The following is a 20909-nucleotide window of genomic DNA, read 5'->3' as shown; positions in this document are numbered from 1 at the left end:
GGCTGCTCATATGATAAAATGGAGTCAAGCACATGCCACCCTAAGTTCTTTCTAGAGATAAAAATATGATTTTAAAATATGTAGTTTTAGTTGAAATTAATAGGATATGCTCCCAATGTTTCTGATGTAGTATATAAGCTTTTCTTATTAAAAGCTATCTGAAATACACTGTTTCTATCAGATTGAAAACAGCAGAAATAATAATTTTACAATATACAATATGCCCCTGCATTGCCCTTTCAGAAATAAGAAGACATATACTGATAGCGTGCATTATGTCAAAGTTCCATCAGCTAGCTACATAGATATATTTTCAGAAGAGTAGTCATTCCATACACTAAATCATCATTGTGATTGAAAAGGTATATTAGTGGGAGGGAACTATTACAGAGGGGTGAGAGAATCATTAAAACCATTTTATGTGTGTCTGTTCAGCCTAATACCTGGCAAGTAAATTGAGCAAAGACTAAATGCCTTTCTAATCAGCATGATGCAATTAATTAAATCTCATCAAGAGCAGGAGACACTTCAGTCATCTTTATTATATCTGAATAGCATCTGTTCAGCCTTAGACATTTATACTTAAACAGCCTCATGCTGCTGCTTCTTAAAGCCATACATAACTGCCTATCTAACAATATTGGAACTAAATTTTTGAACCCATTAGTAGTGTAATGTTCCCATGTTATGCAAGAGAAAGGTAAGATGAAAAGAAACCTAACATAGTTTTCTTCAGAAAACTCTTTCCTTGACTCCAAAACAAACCTAAATCTTATTGTGTGTTGCATCATTTTGTTATTAGTACAATCCTTACCAGAGTTATACTTTTCTAAGTTCAGTTTACTCACGGGGCTTAGAAGAGTGTAACTCTTTAAGATTGCACTGTAAGAGCTTTTAAAAAATGACTATATCAAAACTACAGTATGCTTTTCATATATCACATGCAATCATCCTTTTTGACATGGACAACAGCCATGCAAAGTAGGAACTTCCACTTCCAAGAAATAACACAAATATTTTCTACCACTCATATTCCTCATATTCCAAGAAGTTCCTCCATGTATTCACAGAAGTCAATGCATCACAACTAAACTGCTGACTACTTAAGCAACTATTTGCTCCTTGAACAACTATTTGCTTATCGCTATTTGTATCTCCAACTGAAACATGAAAAGCTACCAAATTTGAACACTGGCACTTTATTCCCATTTTTTTCCTCAATGAAAACTAAGGAGAGACTTTAGGAAATGCCAGTGTGACACCTTCTATAAGACCAGATGTGATGCAGAATGCGCATCTCCCAGCATACACCTTGTCTAATCCCTTTAAGTAACAATTACTAAGTTAAACAATGCAATCTGTCTTATTGGCACAGCAAAGGTACATTCTGTTGTGGATTAGGAAATTCCATTAGGAGATAAACTCCGGCTGTCAGCCTGATGGCCAGTAAAGGCAGAAACACATTCCAGAAGGAATACTGCCAGCTGGAGAACCTCAGGTTTGAAAGAAAGAGCAACTCCTCTTTTCAAGAATATACACCGAGAATCAACCAAGAAAATGACTCAAACATCACCTGCAATGATGTTGGGCCCACCTTGAGTATTATAAGGAACACATGGAATGTATTCAAGCTTTAAAAAATTAACAGGCTGACAAGAATTGGAGGGCATAACTAAGATGGGAGAGAAACCAAAAGACACCACATCAAGCTTTTTTTTAAAAAGAAACTGTATGGGTATGGGTTCAATATATTTGTTTTAAAATATATAGCTAAATTTTATAGTATTTTTTAGAAATTTGTTCTTTACTTATTATCTATGTTCAATTTCATTATTTTGTTACTTTGGTGCTGCTTTAATTTTAGCTTCATTTTGAGAGCTCATTTTCTAAGAGCCATTGTAACTAACTGCTTGCTATTAAGAAAAAACATGAGTCACTTTTTTCTTGCCTGAACTGCTATACATATAACAATACTACGTTGCTGTTTCATATACTAAAAATATCTCATTGTAATTTCAATTTGTTTGAATCAAAGTCCAGTTTTTCTTATATGACACCTTAGAATTCTATTATTTTTCCCTAAACAATATAAAATGTCATTGGCCTGCTGATAATTTTGTCTTCCAAAGTTTGAAAGATGTTCAATCAATGCTGCATAAACAAAACAGTGCAGTAATCTAATAAACAAAAAGTCATGAACAAATGAAATGAACGGTGGCAACATTTAAACGTTTCTACATCTAAAACAGCAGTCAGACATGAACAGATTTCCATTCAAACATGCTTATCACCCACAATAAAATAAACTTTCCCTCCCTTTTTTACCTTTCGAGTTGAAGAGGGTAGTGAAAGGTTATAGTTCAGGTCACCGGCACAATTGCTGCCTTGCAGAGTTGAAACTGAAGATTGGAAGGTACCATCATTGTCCGGGGAATACTGTGATTCAAAAGTGGAATCCTCTGCTAGATCTGCTTCGCTTGAATCCACCTAACAGCAAAGGCAATTTAATCAGTCAGACTATCTGCTACCTTCGTATCACATAAGCCCCAAACACTTATAAATCTGTGACTAAATACACTTCCTGTTACTTTGCTTTGTAACATTTTTGTTTTCGATTATCTACACGCAAAAACTTTGACATGTAAAAAGTCTGTTTTTGTTTTCAACATGTTTCTCTGTAACAATAAGGACAATAGAAACAAAGCTTGAGTCCAGAGACACCTATAAAACCAACAAGGTTATATTCAATAAGGTCAGTACAGCATTAATCTCAGAGCATGGTTTGAAGCTGATTTTGAAAGTGTATCAAATCTCAGATAGGCAGCATCTGATGTTTTAAAGAAATAATTTGGCTTCATTTAACTTTCTGCAGATGAAATAAATCTCATATGTTGTTTAGTGACTGAATACAGAAATAATGTGCATCAGGGGTCATTCTGTAGAAAAATAGGTGGTGGAGCTCATTAGCATAACTCGTTAGCATATGCACCCCACACACACACACCAGCCAAAAGCAACCTAACACAAGAAAGGAGAGCCCTGGGCTGGCAAGGCCCGCTTAGGCTGGCTGAAGATCTAGCCAGCCCAAGCAGGCCTTGCTCACCAGGGGGTCTCCTTGGTCAACCCCCCCAATAGTCAAAAGGCCAGCAAGCCACCACCCACCCAAAATCACATAAGAAGTGGAGAAAGGGTGGTGTGGGCTTCTCCAGGGGTTAATGAGGGCTGCTGGGGCTGTGGCAGAGCTCCTGGTGGCTGGCTGGCTGCCTGCTCTCCTAATACCGGGATTGTTATGCAGCTGCACCTACTATTCAATGGACAAGATGGGGGGGAGAAGGGGGAACTTTCAGAAAAGTTCAGGAGCTGCACTCCTGCGAGTTCCTACTGAATTCAGGGCCTGTTGTGCATCCTTTTAAGGTTTCTCTAAATTGATTTAACAGGTTATTATATATGTTATCAATCTATACATTTGAGAGTCCATGTGGTTTATAGACTGCAGATTGTTTCAGTTCCTATTATATTTAACACAATGGCTGAATCATTTCAGGCTTTTATTTATTACTAATTTATTAAACTGTATTTGATATGATTTATTGTATTTAATCATTTCCAGCATATGTCCCCAAACAGAACCTACATGTTTATTGTTTCCCAACATTGCACCCATTAAATCACTCTCTTCCTAACAACCCAAATGGCATAGGTGTAATCCTACTTCCACTGAAGTCATGCCATACACTTTAATAGCGCTGGTTTGCAGCCCATGCATGTAATCCTGGACTTCCATCATGTTCAAATAAAATCTGATAATATATGGACAGTAAATCAAATATAAACAAAGCATGAATCATGTCATTGCACACAATCCACCAGTTCTCCAGTGCAAGTTTGTTTTGCTATTTAAAAAATGAATGGGCATAGTGTAACAGCACAGTAACATGATTGAGCCGCTTCCACTCAGTTGGAGAATTTCCAGGTCATTTGTGTCTATGGTCAATCCAGTCAGATTAAGCAGTCTATAAACAGATCTATGCTCATTCTAGGATCTTATTCTGAGTATAGTACAGAGTTTACTTTCCTGAGGAATTTAGCTTTCGCCTTTTCTAAAACTCACATTTTCTAACCCTAGAATTGTACAAAATGTTTTAAAACATGCAGATAATGGCTAGTGTAGAGTTTCCTCAAAAGTAAAAGAGAAATGGGGCAGGCTGTGCACTGCTGCTCATCTTCACTTAAACTGATCAATGATTCATGGGAAACAATGATGCTGGCATAGAACTAACTGAATCAGCTGCCTATATATGAAGGTACCTTCTAAAGAGTTAGGCCACTGGTTTACCTGACTACTGAGTTCTTCAAATTCTAGCATCTTTCCAAGACTTGACCAATATGACTGATTCCTATAGATAGTATTGGAACACCATGGGAAGCAGAAATTGGAAATGATTCTCATATTACTTAAAAACAGGAGCAAGATCTCACAGAGACAGTATAAAAATATGAGAGAAGTGATGTAATTGGAATACTAATGAGATGAAAGAATTTAGCTGAGGAATTCTGAATAATGCATTTAAAAACTTAACAGTGTATCACATGATCAATGTTGTCACAGTTTGTAATTTCTAGTTTGCAATTAATATTCTGGATACATAATGTCTTATAAACAGCTCATTTTCTCAGCTCATGATAGTTTTCTGTAATGTGTTTAGTATTTGGATCTGCACCTTCTTTTTGCTTTTTGTGTGTATTTAACTATTGATTACAAAAACATATTAAGTATTTGTAATTGTCAGTTTTGTCAATTGTGTGTTTTCCTATTTTCAGTAAGGAAGTTATCTGCCATATATTTATAAAGAACTTTTGCAGCAATAAGTAATGTTTTATCCTACTTCACCATTCGCAAACATTGATCTCCTAGTGGTTGATAAAAGCATTTTTCCCCCCTGGAAGATGGTACCAGAGGGTACGCTTAAATGCTACCAGAGGGTACAAGTGTCCAACCTTTCCAATGAAATCACAGAACTTTGGCTGGATGATGTCCCGTGTTATTTGTTACAGCTGTGTTACCAAAAAGAAAATTTAGCTTCTAGAAGAATTATACAGTATTTCACACCTAAAACAGAATATAACTGAGCAAAAATATTCAAGAAAAAAAGAGAGCCTATGTAGAATGGCATGCATCTTCCCTTCCAGATGACTGACAGTCAAAAGTTGCACTTGTTTACTCAGAAATTCATATCAGTGAGTATAGGAGTACACTACAACCTAAATTTGCTTTTTGTGTACGGAACAGATTTTTCAAAATGGGGCAATATGCAATTATCTTAGCTTCAGAAATCTATTCTGAAGTATTACTCTAGATTTCCTATAGATAAAATGCTACTAGCCAGAGTGTCCATTCTTAATATGCAAGGAGACGTTCCATTATCATCATCTTGTTTCACTAAGCCACAGTCTTAAATGTTTCACTTTTAAAAATACATCTTAACATTACAGCTTGAAGACTGTTCCCATGTTGATTGTAGACAAAAGGCTGATCAATAAGTAGACACAGATTTCAAAGGTTTGCACACGTTATCATGATAAGGAATGGGTCACTAACCAAAGCCAGCTCAGCATGGAAGAGGGCTGAATCAGCTGGCCCTTCCTCCTCAAAGGACTGGGCAGTGTAGAAAAAGGAATCTTCCTTAGCAGAAACATAGCCCTCTTCTGGTGAAAGCTGCAGAAAGAATGAAGCTCTTGAGTTGGAGGATGGCCAGTATTCAGGACATGCAAAGTGATTGATGTTAAGGGAATTTTAGAAAGAAAGAATGATTTATGAAGCTCAGAGGACAGATCACTAGAAAAGATCTTATAGTCCTAAGCATATGTAATAATTTACAGGGCTGGGGGAAAAACCATTGAAAAACTATTTATATTGGTGACCCAGGATTTTGAAATAGTCTTTCAGTCCTACAGAAGAGTGAGACCTTTAGTTCCAGTGCTGGCAGCACAAAATCTGATTAGCTCTAACAATGAGTATCTGCTTTTAAAAACAATTTCACTATATGTCTAAGAATCCATGTCTAAGGAATATTTTAAAAACAAACCTGGAATTAACCAATTTTGCCTCCAGTGAATTCAATCCCATTTATTCCTAGACCCTAAAAACAACTGCTTGGAAGTAATTTACACTGAAATAATTTCCACAGCTCCAAGATGAAGTATAAACCAGCTTAATTATAAATAGTTCTACCTAACAGGATTGTGGATCTAACTGTAGGCCACTAAGAGAGTTACCTAAACAGAAGTTTCTATAAACCTGACATAAACTGCTTTTTACTCCGTCATTGCCATTTTCAACATAAACTTGATTAGGTTAAGGAAATATTTAGTCCAGCATAATCTTTGTTTCCACTATCTTTATAACAAACAAACAAATGAATGAATGAATAAAGAATGGCACCGATATCAATGCCATAAAAGTCTTCAACCTTTCTAGAGCAGATGAACATATATGATCAGAGTCATATAACAGGAAAACAAGAAGCCAGAGTTATGATCTCACCAATGTCAAGCCTAGGACTATGGGCAGCAGTCCCACAGACCCAGGGACAGGAAACAACAAGGAAAGCGGACACCAGCAAGTGTACCTTAGTGAGGAATAGGGAAAGGACCAGATCTTTGGAGGAGTTATCTCCATCACTAAGTGATCTCATATCACCATCTTGCTGTACCTCTCAGCATGTATGCAAAAAGAAGCAACAGCTATGGTGCCCTTGCCCTCTATATATGAGTAATAGCAGCTGGTTTTTTCAAAAGTTAACTAAAATGCTGATTCTTGAGGAGCCTGCAACCACACCATTGTCTCTGAACTAAATAAAGATCTGAAGAACTGCCAGGAGGGGGACATGTACATTGGATAAATTGTTTAGGAGAGTAATCTAGGAATGTGCCATCACCAGGACAAGGAAATGTCTGCACATCCATGCATCATGGGATTCAATGCCAGTCTAACAGCATATTCAACGCTTTTAAAAATTACTGACTATATATCAAGACTTAGTAGCAGCGATGTTTATTTTACTGGCTCTTTCAAAATACAAGTAACACCCCCCCCCCCCCGTTTCTGGATAGTACATGATACATAAAAGAGAGATTGTTGCTAAGTTCATATTTGAATTTCGTCCCAAGTTTCTGTTTAGTTTTCTTAGTGGAGGAAACTTTTCACATTATTTTAGTGTTCAGAGAGGCTGCCTCTCTTGGCCTGTGTCAGCATTTCTAATAAGGGAGCTAGAGAGACTAAAGGATGCACAACAAAAATAGAAATAACAAAGTGTTCCTCCCCAAGTGTTCGTTTTCTTATTTTAATTCAGTTTTTTGAGGGGGGGGGACTGTACCTTAACATTACCATGCCCAATGAAGGCCATTCCCAAGCCAGACCAATATGCTATTAGATGACAGAACTGTTTCCATAAATCTCAAGCAGATATTTTTTGCAAATTAGAGGCAGTGGGGATTGGCTCACAAATGCATATTCACTGCATGAAACTGCAGCATTAAAAAGTGACCTGCACATGTTTCAGCAAGCTGTCACTGATGACATACCACAGACAGATCTTCAAATCACCTTAAACCTTTGTCGCTATGATTCAGTTCACACAACCCTGACATGGTTGGCCCAAATCCAATCTCATCAGCTCTTGGAAGCTAAGCAGGGCTGGCCCTGGTTAGTATTTGGATGGAAAACCACCAAGGAAGTCCATGGTTGTTACAGAGAGGCAGGCAATGGCAAACTATCTCTGTCAATTTCTTGCCTCCTCCAGGGTTGTTATACTTTGGCTGCACATACACAGTTCATAGATATAGCGATGAATCACTGACAGGTTAAGAAACTGATATGCATGTGTCAGGTATAATTTTCTACTGCAAAATACAAAACATAAACCTATAAAGCTAACATCCTTACCGGCAATGGTTTAGCGACTCCTATTCTAACTGTTCCCATGGGTGCACCTTTCAGTGCTTGCACAGCTTCCTCCAGGCTGCCATTTTCCAAGTTGATGTCATTGACAAACATGAGCCTGTCTCCTGGAAGGAGACTGCCATCCTGTTCAGCAACTCCCCCAGGGACAAGGGAACGGATCACTATCACTGTGTTGGCAGGGTCCACTGGATCCTTATTAAAAAAAAAGGGGGGGGGAGAAGGAGAAAACCAAGTTTATGTGTTCACACAATTTAAAATAAAGAGGAGGAAATATTGAATTTATACCCCACCCTTCATTCAGAGTCTTAAGAGTGGTTTACAATCTCCTTCCCTTCCTCTCTACAACAGACATGCTATGAGGTAGGTGGGGTTGAAATAGTTCCAAGAGAACTGTTCAGAACTGTGACTGACCAAGGTCACCAGCTGGCTGCATGTGGAGGAGTGAGGAATCCCAGGAGTGAGGAGCGCACTGCTCCTAACCACTACACAAAACTGGCTCTTGAGCAAAGCTTCCTCACTACACCAGACTGGCTCTCAACAAAGCTCCTTTATCAGACGTTTTATTTTGAGGAAAACATGAACTTGCCCAAAACATTTATTGATAAATCTATTCTTGCATGGGAGCTCCCATGCACACAAGAAAGCACAACTTGAGCTAAACAATGCACTGTTTCAAATAAGAAGCTTTTCTTTTTCTCATTCTATTCAGGATGTGTAAGTGTCCACGTATGCTAAAAGTCTGGCAATTCCAGGCAGTGATTAGCTGAATGGCTTCTCATGGAAAGTGCTTCCCTATAATTAATACTTGTATATATACTGAAAAAATTAACACTGAAAAAAATTAACAGGAGTATAATGTGGTATAACCTTTAAAACATTTATGGCAAGTACTTAAAGTACATCTGAGTAGCTATTTACTGATTACAGGCCAAAAAAAACCCATTTATGAATTTAAGTCCTACAAAGCCCTTTTTATAAACCCGTGATCTAGGTTAAAACACTCCACTTACCACAGTAAGAAATGCAGCCTGAACCAAGAGTTTACCCATGAAGCTATTCCTCATGTTTTTCCCCCACACATAGGTTCTAGTCCCACACTGCTCCAGTTTATCCAAACTTCTGCGTGCATTTTTGTGCCTTTAATTTTCATTTAGTTTTTGTTGCTGTTATTCTTGTTTTCCTGTTTTTCCCCCAGTTCTTTTGAGATAACTTTTACCCAAACTTTTTCTGGGAGTCACTTTTTAGCCACCTTTTTTCTCATGCATAATGATTCTGTTGGTTTTCTTTGTCCCACCCATCTCCATCCCACTTTTTGCTGATGCTGGTCGTCATTGCCAAACCATTCTCTCTCCCCCTCACTGAAGAAAAGTGGTTTCATTTTGATATTTTGTTAAAACATTGATAATATCAATATAATGTTGAATGATAAGTTCAGCAGGTTCTCTGAATCTCCAGTTTTCATTCTTTAAAAATAAGTTTCTAGTCTTTCCCTTGTGGAGATATAACAAAAAAGGCACATCTTAGAGCAAGTGTTGCCAGGGCATCCACCCTCCAGCCAAGGATGGTCTTTCCTCATTGAGTAGAGACACCCCGATACCCAGAGAGACCCACAGCCTCCGAAGCAGTGCCCTCAGAAACACCAGGCTTGACATTAATGATGGGTCTGCCAGGAACCATTTCTGAACCTGAGAGAGATACAGGTTTCAGTGATAAGCTGATTACAACATTCCTGTGTTCCTTCCCCCCCTCCATTCTTCTCTCTCCTCTGTAACAAAGGCTGGGCAATCTGCCACAAGATCCCAGTTTCTAATGGGCTAAGAGGCTACCTACTGTCAGGACAAGGGACACAGACAAAAGGATCCTGCCTCAAGCACAATGGTATGATTGAATTATGTTCTGTTACTAATGTCATTTTCTCCTTGTTTTTGCTGTTCAGTCGCACAGTCGAGTCCGACTCTTTGCGACCCCACGGACAAAGTCACGCCAGGCCCTCCTTTCTTCCGACATCCTCCGAAGTCTGTTCAAATTCGTGTTTGTTACATCAGTAACACTGTCCAGCCATCTCATCTTTTGCCGTCCCCTTCTTCTTTTGCCTTCTGTCTTTCCTAGCATCAGAATCTTCTCCAGGGAGTGACCCCTTCTCATTTGGTGGCCAAAGTATTTGAGCTTCAGCATCTGACCTTCCAGTGAACAGTCTGTGTTGATTTCCCTTAGGACTAACTCCTTGTAGCTAACACCTATTCTGTTTTCTACATTAATATAACCAATTCCCCTTCTGCTATACTATAGAATTTCTAGTGCATCCCTCCTTCAAGTAATCACTTTAAGTAAATCTTCCAAAATCTGCATTCTCTGCTTCAGGCCAGGCTATCAAGGAACCATTACCTAGGCAGCCCCACCTTACAGAATTTGCCATCACACCTATTAAGACAAATCCTTCTTTTTGTCTAACACCTGGAAGAACATAGACATTGTTTTTGTCAGGAACTCCTGAAACCATTAAGTCTTTTGAACAAAGCAGGAGTCAAGTTGCACCTTTAAGACCAACCAATTTTTATTTAGAACATAAGCTTTCAGGTGCTCTTAAGCACACTTCATCAGATGAGAAATCCAGCACAGTGAGCAAAGCCATACATAGCTGAGCAGAGCCATACATAGCTGGTAGGCAGTGGCCCAGAAAGCAACATGGTACAGATTTAAGAACCAATGTCAGTGAAGTAAAATTATCTGGTAGGCAGTGGTTTAGAATGTAAAATGGTAAAATGACAGAATAGTAAAATTAACAAATAGAGCAAACCTTTGATCTGAGTAGCATGAGCATGTGAAAGCAACAAAACAGCAGTATGCAGTAAAATTAACAAATGGACCAAACCTTTGATCTGAGTAGCATGAGCATGCGAAAGCAACAAAACAGTAGTATGTAAAAATGTGAGATTGTCTGTCAATGACAATGGGAGATGGGTTCAATATATGTAATGGGATAAGCAACCAAAGTCCCTGTTTGAGTGTGTCAATGCAGCTAAAAGAGAAATACATTGGTCTTTTGTCATATTAGTCCATCCACATTTACATTAGCTTCAGGATACGTTTTTGGTTATAAATACATCCCGTTTTTGTCATGATCAGTGTTCTGCTGACTGCTCACACAGCAGTACCCCTGGCTCACATCAGGTATTCTCTATGTAGAGCACCTCCTCTTGTCCATCTTCAGGCTGAACCATTTTCCAAAATCTGGTATAGTATTATCCCATCTCTCATACCCCTATCTCACTCATTTATATCTTTGTTTCTATATCTTGTGTGAAAGTCATCCCATTTATGTGTGTATGTTTCAATTTTATTATTTTCTTTTTTAAAAAAACATTTTATTTGAATACTTGGCCTGGTTATTGACTCAAATAAGAGGGTCTATTTGGGACTATCTCCAGATAAAAGATCCTTGCTTTGCCCCACACCTCTTGCTATGCTCTGCCTTTCCATGCTAATTTCCCCAAATAAAGATCAAAGGCAATATTAATAATTCTGTCAGAGGTAACACAAAGGAAGCAGTTAGACACTTTATTAAATGAAAGCTGGGAATTAAGAGAACCTGATGAACCTATCATTACAAAGTATACCAGTATTTTGATATCTTAGTGCATTTTTTAAAAATGCAGCCATGATATTGATATATTGATCTAAGTTATATGCAAAAAATAAGGAGGGAGTGTCATGACACCACCAATGATGCCACCAATGGCAACAGCACTGTCCCTTGAAAATCCTAATTTTTTAAAGCACATGCAGATGAAAATAAATGGACTCCAAAACTAAAAATGCAGAGGCAGGGCAGATGTGTGGAACAGCTATGTCCAGACTGATTCCAGTCATTGTGGACTTGACTGCCAAGAAATGCGGGGGTAAGTCAAGCAAGCATAAAAGTCCATTTAGCCACAAGCCACCCACTCACTTACCCCACCTTAATGGAAATCAAGTAGGACAGAATCAGACATTTGAAGCATATAGGAAACTAGTATCAAGAAGATTAATTGATCATTAGAAACTGAACACTGAAAATTATCATGGCACCTGAGTAACTTATGCTATGTTCTTCAGTACAGTCATCTTATCAAGTGATGTACTATTATTAAGTGATTATTAAAATGTATACTATCAAATACCTGAGATGTTAATGCAGTTTTATATAACTGATCCTCTACAGGCACAATTATTTTTTCTTATCAATGGTATGAGATAATCAATTTGGAATGAAGGAGCAAAATTAGTTTTGACAATAAGTGATGTTTAAATTGCCTCCAAATTTTATTTAAGGGGAGACAAAATACACTGAAGTAGTTACTTTCTTTCTGTAAAATAAAGAATTCAAAAATTACCTGGTAATCCAATATGCTAAAGCCAAGTCCCATGCTCCCTTTCTCTAGTTCTATTTGCTGTATTTCTGTTTCCCACATTGCCAAAGAAGATCCCTGAACATCATCAGTGTTCTGGCTGATATTAGCCATTTCTAAATCAGCATCATCTGTCTCTGAAGAACCAAGTAGTCCACCAAGATCTATATGAGACTGGGAAAAAATTACAAAGTATATGTAAGAAATCAATATGTAAATAGATATACTTCCACAAATCATTTACAAAGAATACCACTATTCTTAGTAGATCCTTGATTATATTTCATTAGTACTTGAGGAACTTTGCTGATACCATATGAAGATACTATAAAAATGTTATAAATTCTGGGAAAGTCAAAGTATACCAGTACTACATCCAGAACTTCTACATCAAACATGCATTTTCAAATAAAACACATAGGGACGGGGGGGGGGGGGGAGAGAGAGAGAGAGAGAGAACGAAGTTCAGACAAAATGTGGATTTGAGTATTGAATAATGGCAGACCAGGAAGCCAGGACTGATTTTGCTTCACATTTTCTAGCATCTGAAGCTACACAAGCATTGTACAGATGAGCTAATAATGGCAGAGGGGGAGAAAGGAGAAATGAACAAGTTCCTTTTCAAATGTCATAAAGATATGTGGAGAAAAAGAAGGATGTTTTGGTTTTGTACTTCCAATTATATCTGCATTCCAAACCTCTGAAGACACATCTGTAAATTATCATTTTATTTTCAATTGGATATTTATGTTGATAGCATTTTGTGGCAACCAAATTCATTAGGATTTACTGTTTGCACAGCAGTACTGCTTCACACAGTGCCAGACAATTTCTAGCTTGCTTGTCCCCCACCCCACAAAAAAAAATTAAAAAAACCTAGAGACTGGTCAGGATCTGAATAAGTGTGCAACTAGTTCAGCACACCCTTCTTTTACTGGAATTTCTTCAATGCCATCCTCTCAAACTGCGTGACAAAACTGTTTTGAAACTGAAGAAGGCTTTGAAAACAGTTTGCTTATAATAATCAAAGACCAAAAGACATATTGATTTTGTTAATACTTTACTGTGCCATTATCACACTTTCTTGGTATTTTGTGACACACAGAAGGACCTGGCATTCAAAGGGGGGGAAATCCTGCTATGTCTACCCAAGAGCTTGGGAAAATCTAAAATAACCACAGTAGTTTGACTGAATCCACCCTATAAAATCTAAAGTAGGAATTTAAACTAGATATTCCAAATTCAAGACAACTGTAAGACTCTGGACTTGCTCTTTATAAAAGTAAAACCCTATTTATCTGATTCCACACACACACACACACCCCAATCCTATTTTTCCCTGCACCGAAGATGTCTCATGTCTATATTCTTGCCATTTCTTTCTTTTTTTGGATACACTGTTGTAGTTACTGTATTAATTCTGTATAAATGGTATTAAGCCTCAAATTACAACAAGGCCTTAAGCTCCAAAATGGCTTATGTCAAGCAGCAATGGCTGCTGAGACAACCAAACAGAACGAGAAATCTTCAGTGACAGAAGCCACATCCTGCATTTCACTGCACCCAAACAGTTACTACTGATGTTAAACAGTTTTTCTAACAAAAAGAAGCTTTTGTTGTAACAGAGAAATAAGATTACTGGTATCCACACCAGTACATTTACCTACATAACCAACAACTGACATGTGTGTTAGAAGAGATAAAATGTCTTTACAATGTGACAAGATTCTTTATTGTTTGCATTTGTAAAATTCACTCTACAATTGTAAGAAAGTCACAAGACTGCAGCAGATTTATGAGCTAAATGCTTATCCCAGCATTTCCTCACTGTATCCTTTCTGTAAGATTCCACATTCCCTCAGGAGAAGCAGCCAAGAAGAACCAAAGGCAGCTAGTCAGTGACACCATCTGTTTTGGAATGAGTTGAGGCTATTCTGTCCTTGTTGGGCCATAAGGGCAGGTGAAGCTGGAGCACAGGGTGAGGGCTTAGAATGGCTCTCTGATAGTACATACCAGCTAGGAAGGACAGTTAAGGCAGAAAAGGGATTTTTTTAACCTGTTCTCTGTAGAAGTCTTCTGATTGCTCATGTTTGGCCCCAAAAGGCCAATCTATATAACAGGCACAGCACTCCTCCACACACCAAAACATGTTTTTATATTATATTACCTGCTCTATCATCTGAGACTCATCCAATATGGACTGACTAACAGGTGGAGCAGCTGCATGACAGCACACCATTGCTACCTTGATGGGAAGTTCTTTTAAAATATTTACAACATCCTTGTGATTTTCTCCAAGCAAAGATATTCCATTTACCTGTTGACAGAAAACAAAATACTTAATAGAGACAAAAACAAAGAACATTTTTGAAAGGAAAACACACTTCCAATCCAGGACTGCTTGCTGCTGAATATAGCCATATAATTTTCTGCAGCAAAAATGTGCATTTTAAAACAAAGTCCAGACTCTGAATATATGCGTGTTCACATTTCAGTCAATGGGATACATACCACACCATACATGTAGATAGTGGTAGCAGAACAAGATAACATTCCATGTAACAAAAATAATAGTTCAGTCATATCAGGGATCCAAATTTTGTAAATCTTTCCATACCCTTCAAAAAAGCAGCTGGTAGGGTGGGGGTGCATAGAAGTGTTTGTATTTCCATCTCCTTGCCGACCAGCAGGTGCTCCAGCAACAAAAATACAATGGCATAATAAGATGGGCTGCATCTGGTGTAATGCACAATATAATGTACATTTGGATGCACAACCAAATGTAACTATTGTTTACTGGAAGCCAGAATCCAATGTCCTTTCTGGTGTAACTAATGCTAGACTGAGATTTCAAAGTGAGGGCAATATGGCTTCACTTGCAGTCCCAAATGTCACAGTGTAGCCAAGTCAGATAAACTGTCATTCAATTATATTTGTTATATAGTCCTTGACTTTCTGGAATTACAAAGTGACAAAGACGAAACTGCAACACTCACAAGAGCAGAAGATTCAGGAAATGATTGCTGCAAATTGTACAAAAATACAAAACAGCAGAAAGTAGAATGCAGAGTTTGTTACAATAATTTAAAAGCAGAAAAGTATTAGAGGGTGAAAGGACCCTCTAGTGGTGAATCTGTGAGTCTTATATCAGATGATGTAATACAATATTATTTAAACTGCCAGGCCTAATGTAAAAAGCTACAGAAAAATAAGGCCAGGGACCAGCCCCGTAGCCAGGATTTGAAGAATTGGGGGGCCCTGATTTTTTTCAGGGGGCACATAGTGACCTCCATGGCCTTCTCTCCTACCACCGCTGAGGATAGCTGCCAGCTCGCTGCCATACAGCCTCCTCCCTTCCCACAGCTGCCCCAAGGTGATTCCTTTTCACCCCTCTTCCAGCAGCTCTGGTGGGGAGCCACTCAGAAGTTTAGATACATGCCGCACGGTCTCCTGCCCTTACCTGTAGCATGATCCAGCTAGGAAAGCCTGGCAGGACAAAGGGGGGGGGTGGAAGGGGCCACCAAGTCACAACTGACTTCTGGGGCTACAAGACCTCCAATTCGGATTTCTTCCTGTTGGAGGGCGAGCTGAGGCTGCCCAAGTGCAGCTCCCACCCTTGCTCAGGTGGCCAGCGAGACCAGGCCAGAAAACCCCTACAGGCAAACATCACCTCTCCACTGATCCCCAGCCCCGAACTGCAGCCAGGACCTCCACTTGTGTGTGCCAGCCTACCCTACCCTGCCCTGTCTGCAATGGAGCCATCCACCCCTACCCCCACCACCCCACCTGAGGGCCAGAACGGCCTCTTCTTGCAGGCGCCCTCTAGCCCAACGTCAGCCCAACATGGAGCTTAACTTTCAGTCCTGGGCGCTGAACGTGTCCCGTTGTTTCTGCTTGCTGTGGAGTCAGAGATTTCTTCCAGCCCCTAAGCAAGCAGAAGCAACAGGGAGCTTAACTTTCAGTCCTGGGCACTGAAAGTGCTCCATTGTTTCTGCTTGCTGAGGGGTCAGAGATTTCTTCCAGCCCCTAAGCAAGCAGAAGCAACTTGGAACTTAACTGTCAGTCCTGGGCGCTGAAAGTGCTCCATTGTTTCTGCTTGCCGAGGGGTCAGAGATATCTTCCAGCCCCTAAGCAAGCAAAAGCAACACAGAGCTTAACTTTCAGTCCTGGGTACTGAAAGTGCTCCATTGTTTCTGCTTGCTGAGGGGTCAGAGTTTCTTCCAGCCCCTAAGCAAGCAGAAGCAACAGGGAGCTTAAGTTTCAGTCCTGGGCTCCGAAAGTGCCCCATTGTTTCTGCTTGCTGAGGGGTCAGAGAATTCTTCTGGCCCCTAAGAAAGCAGAAGCAACTGTGTATGATGACGGTAGAATGGAGAAGGATGCAGCCGAGGCACTGGAGGCTGGTTAGGGGCCCCAAGTCAGGGGGCCCTGCCTAGCAGTCAGGGGGCTGTGCCCCCACAGGCCCCCTCGTAGCTACGGGCCTGCTAGGGACACCAGCCAAACATATACAGATATATTCTTATTCTGAATTATATTTATAAATTCTGCTTTCAGAATCTATTAATCAAATCAATAAAGCATATGTTAGCTTGGCTGCCTGCAACACACAAAGATGTTGAATATAAATCAGAATTTAAAGCTCCCATACTTTTACCATTCTGTTGAATATGAAGAACAGAATTGTTCAACTGGGTCATTTTATAAAAGGAATAAGGTCATATTCAATGCCTGTAAAATTTTAGGTGGTTTTCATTGTTATTTTTTGGTTCAATGCTATTATGACTCATTTCATTGTTTTATTCCACAACCAGCTGTATGTATTACATTACTGCATGCAGTATACAGTTTAGTACACTTTTCTGATTTTAACTCCATTTTATGGCAGTATTGTATTTAAACAGCTTTGATATTGTGCAATTCACATTCAGTCTCAGTGAGAAAGGTGGACTATAAATGAAGTCAGTTAAATAAATATTTTATCCTAAACACTGTGCAAAATGGTACAAATTTAGAGTTCATAAAAATGTGACATTTAAGTGTTGGGAGATTATTTTATTTTGGAACTATAGATAGGAACTCCTGAAATTGTTTTCTCTTTGTTGCTGAATCTAATTTGCTGTTGTTTGTAATTTTTCTGTAGTTTACACTGGAAATATTCTATATTATGTGCTTTGATGTGTTTTGACTGTTACTAATTTAAACAAGCAATGGAAAGCTATGACAATGAGCAGTGAGGCAACTGCTGCACAGGAAATTTGCTCATTAAAATCAGTAAAGTACTTTTCACTGAAGAATTCTTAAGAACTAGATTTTTTTTTCTTAAAAATCATTTTTTTTAAAATAGAAGGCAATACTCTAAGCAATCTTGATGCCAAATGAAGTATGATATTCCATGTAATCCTCCTCCTATCTTCAATTGAAGAAGGTGACCAACACTGGCAATGAATAATCAATTTCATCATGACTCTATTCACATGATGTCTGTATGACAATGCAGTCCTAAACGGAGTTATATTCTTTTAAGCCCATTGAAGTCAATGCCCTATGATCACCCAAAGTCTCTTTGATGAGTCTGGAGGTGCTCTGTCTGCTTCATCTCCCCCAGTTTGAACCAGGCGAGTGTTGGTTCACACTGCTGATCCAGAGAATAAAACAAGAGAACAGAGTTTTAAAAGAAGAGTTCTGAAACCTAAACAATTACTTACAAGAGCAGCATTTTAATTTTTTTCAGAACAGTAAACCTTTCAATCTATTAAAAAAAACCAAACCCCTGTCACTTTTTTTTGTTTGTGTGGAGCCTGTCAATGCCTGAGCCAGAGCAGCTTTAGAAAACATGGTGCCCTAAGAAGCACTGCTGAGACACTGCTGCAGCACAGGAAGAATGTAACAGAAATACAAAGAAGGGATTTCTAAAACACAGTTTGAATTTTTGTCACCATTGTCATCATCCATTGGGAACATCTCGCCCTCAAGTACTACTGAATTAAACTTGTTAAAGAAAGTAGATCTGTGAGTTGTTGTTGGTTTTGGGTTTTCTTTTACAAACCGCATTTATAGGAATGAAATTTGCACAGAAGTTCGTAGCACCTTCTAGTCCATTATTGTGAAGTTGCACACACCCCGCTGTTACGAGGTCTTTTATACCTCTAGTCACATTCTTTCTCCGCCAGCTCCCAAAGTGAAGACACACCAATATCTACACGCACAAATAACAGAAACACAAAAACTTGGCAAAATTTCTTGTAAGGAGACGGTTGAAGTAAATCAGAAATTGTTTTCATACTTCCAGTAATTCATCTCCACTAAACAGCTTGCCGCATCGTCCAACCGGTCCTTCTGGCAAAACAGATCGGATAAAATGATGTCCCACTGTTGCTTCTAAGCTTATCCCCAGTCCACTGCTTTCACTAAACTTATTCACGTGAGCTACCTGGAAATGATACAAATAATGAATCTGCAGAATGCTAGAAATCTGTTGTTTTTAAAATTACACTCATACATACAAGAGAACAGTAGATTTCAAAGCAGCAACCACAGCGTTTTACCACAGATGCTCAGCTTCCTAAGCTACAAGCTTCCTTCTTTCAAACATCATCCCTTCTCATTGATTTCTCACATCAAAACAAGATGGAATCACAATGCAGGATGAAAGGGAGCAGCCAGCTGTAACGTCCCATTCTCCTTTGCAAAGGGTAACAGATGCTGGTAGCTACAGCTGCCTCAGAGATGAAAGGTAGTCAGAGGGAGTTACAAATAAATGGAACGAATGCCACAATCAAAGGCCCCACACCTCCCGCTACAACAGAAGTCAGCTTCCATGGGTACCATTGGAACAATGGCTAACAAATACAGTATTCTGAAACGGAAATGTCTCCAAGGTATTGTAAAGGCCCTGGATGACAGATTCAGCACCAATATTGCACAGTGCTGTCGCCCCCCTGGGAGCAGTGAAGCACACCCAAGATGCACACCTGGCAACATAATCCTCTATGGGTTACTAATTCCCAGGTGGAGAAACATCTGTGCTAGTATGTGAAGAGAGTTGTAGCAATGACCCTGTTCCTGAATTATACTTAAATACCCTTCTTTGGAACTTTGGGTGTGTTCAAGGCTACAACACCAAAGATACTTCTTGGACCATCTTGGACCAAGTACAGAACTTGCTGTAAATTCTGAAATGAGATACAAAAGCAAGACATGGGATACATCATTGTTCAAATAAAATAATAGCTAAATCATGGATTTGATTGCCTATTTATTGTAAGTCACCTTGAATGTGCAATATTGTGATAATTTTGACAGAACACCAGCTCTCTGGCACAATGTGGCCTGGATGGCATGGGCCAGTCTGGGGGTGTAGGTGAAGAAACAGAAAAGGACTTTAGTGGATCAATTGCCCCTCCTCAATTTCAACCATATAGTTCTCAATCTACACATTTAAAGTAGTAACTGTAAACAAGGGATTCTCTAGAAAGCAAGACTTCATTTTGAATACTGTTTAACTTGAATGCTCTAACATTGTTTCTCTGAGAGAAACTGGGCCTGACGCTGCTGTTAGCCCATGTTGGGGACAAGATAGTCACCTGCACTGTCTTTCTAGTTTTTTCTGCCACAGCTAATAACAACTTGTAAGGGAAGGATAATTTTCTATTGGGGAAATGCTGCAGGGATTCCTGTGTCCCAATGTTATGTCTCCAATCCATATCAACCTACCCTAGCTGTTTTTTAATGTGAAAGGGAACTGTGGGATTGTCCATGTAACACATTTAGACATCTGAATTGGTATAAGGAACAATATGACAATGTAAACATACCAATAACCTCAAGTTAATTTTCCTTTATATCAAACTGAAGGAAAAGGGACCTCTCAAATGGCTGCAAACCTTCAGCAACTCTGATCACTAAGAAGGCTTGCAGCAAATTTAGGCTAACAACCCAAACTGGCTACAAACCTTTTCAGTGATCAGTTGGGGGTGGAATATCCACACACATCCCCCAGAACATCCACTCGCTCCCCCCCAAAAAAAGGCCCTGCCAGCAAGATAAGTGGACCTGGCAACCTTACTTACATCAGCTCGCAAGTGAAATGTAATATTTACATTTTATTTCTTTTGACATGAAATCTCCCATTAATAATAATGACATGTGATGTAAATAATGAGTGAGAGTCTCAAGTATACTTTGTGGTATCTTACATAAAAATGGTACAGGGCCACTTCATTATCAATTACTCACATAACCTGCAAAGGGTGAGCCAAATGTTAATTTATTTCAATATATATGAATGCTGCAAAGACTCTTCTCTAAATATTTATATTTATATGGTGTGAATGTAGTGAAGCTCTGTCCTGGATAGCTTAGGCTAGTTTGATCTCATCAGATCTCAGAATCTAAGCAAGGTCAGTCCTGATTAGTATTTGGATGGGAGACCACCAATGAAGTCCAGGGTCATGATGCAGAGGAATGCTACGGCAAACTTACATCTATGGGGCTGCCATAAGTCAGCTGTAACTTGCACTACCACACGCAGTGAAACAAAGACATCCTACATTCCACTCATT

The 20909-nt window shown here is 39.0% G+C and overlaps 1 protein-coding gene across 22 annotated transcripts in view; it reads right to left on the bottom strand.

Moving 5' to 3' along the window:
• The window catches only part of MPDZ (multiple PDZ domain crumbs cell polarity complex component), a 137960-nt gene that overhangs the window by 70480 nt on the left and 46571 nt on the right, over positions 1 to 20909 (bottom strand). For 21 of the 22 annotated variants that reach the window (XM_060237292.1, XM_060237299.1, XM_060237294.1 and 18 more), the window contains 6 exons: positions 18632 to 18778; positions 14519 to 14668; positions 12337 to 12525; positions 7946 to 8155; positions 5600 to 5716; positions 2326 to 2487 (listed from right to left, as the gene is read on the bottom strand). In XM_060237292.1, coding sequence (XP_060093275.1) covers positions 2326 to 2487; positions 5600 to 5716; positions 7946 to 8155; positions 12337 to 12525; positions 14519 to 14668; positions 18632 to 18778 — 975 coding nt within the window. The remainder of the gene's footprint in view (positions 1 to 2325; positions 2488 to 5599; positions 5717 to 7945; positions 8156 to 12336; positions 12526 to 14518; positions 14669 to 18631; positions 18779 to 20909) is intronic. The other variant, XM_060237301.1, reaches the window with a different exon arrangement.

Source organism: Heteronotia binoei, chromosome 4, assembly GCF_032191835.1.
Source record: "Heteronotia binoei isolate CCM8104 ecotype False Entrance Well chromosome 4, APGP_CSIRO_Hbin_v1, whole genome shotgun sequence".
Taxonomy (NCBI): Eukaryota; Metazoa; Chordata; class Lepidosauria; order Squamata; family Gekkonidae; genus Heteronotia; species Heteronotia binoei.
The sequence above is the reverse complement of the archived record's forward strand: the minus strand, read 5'-3'. Positions and strand labels throughout refer to the sequence as shown.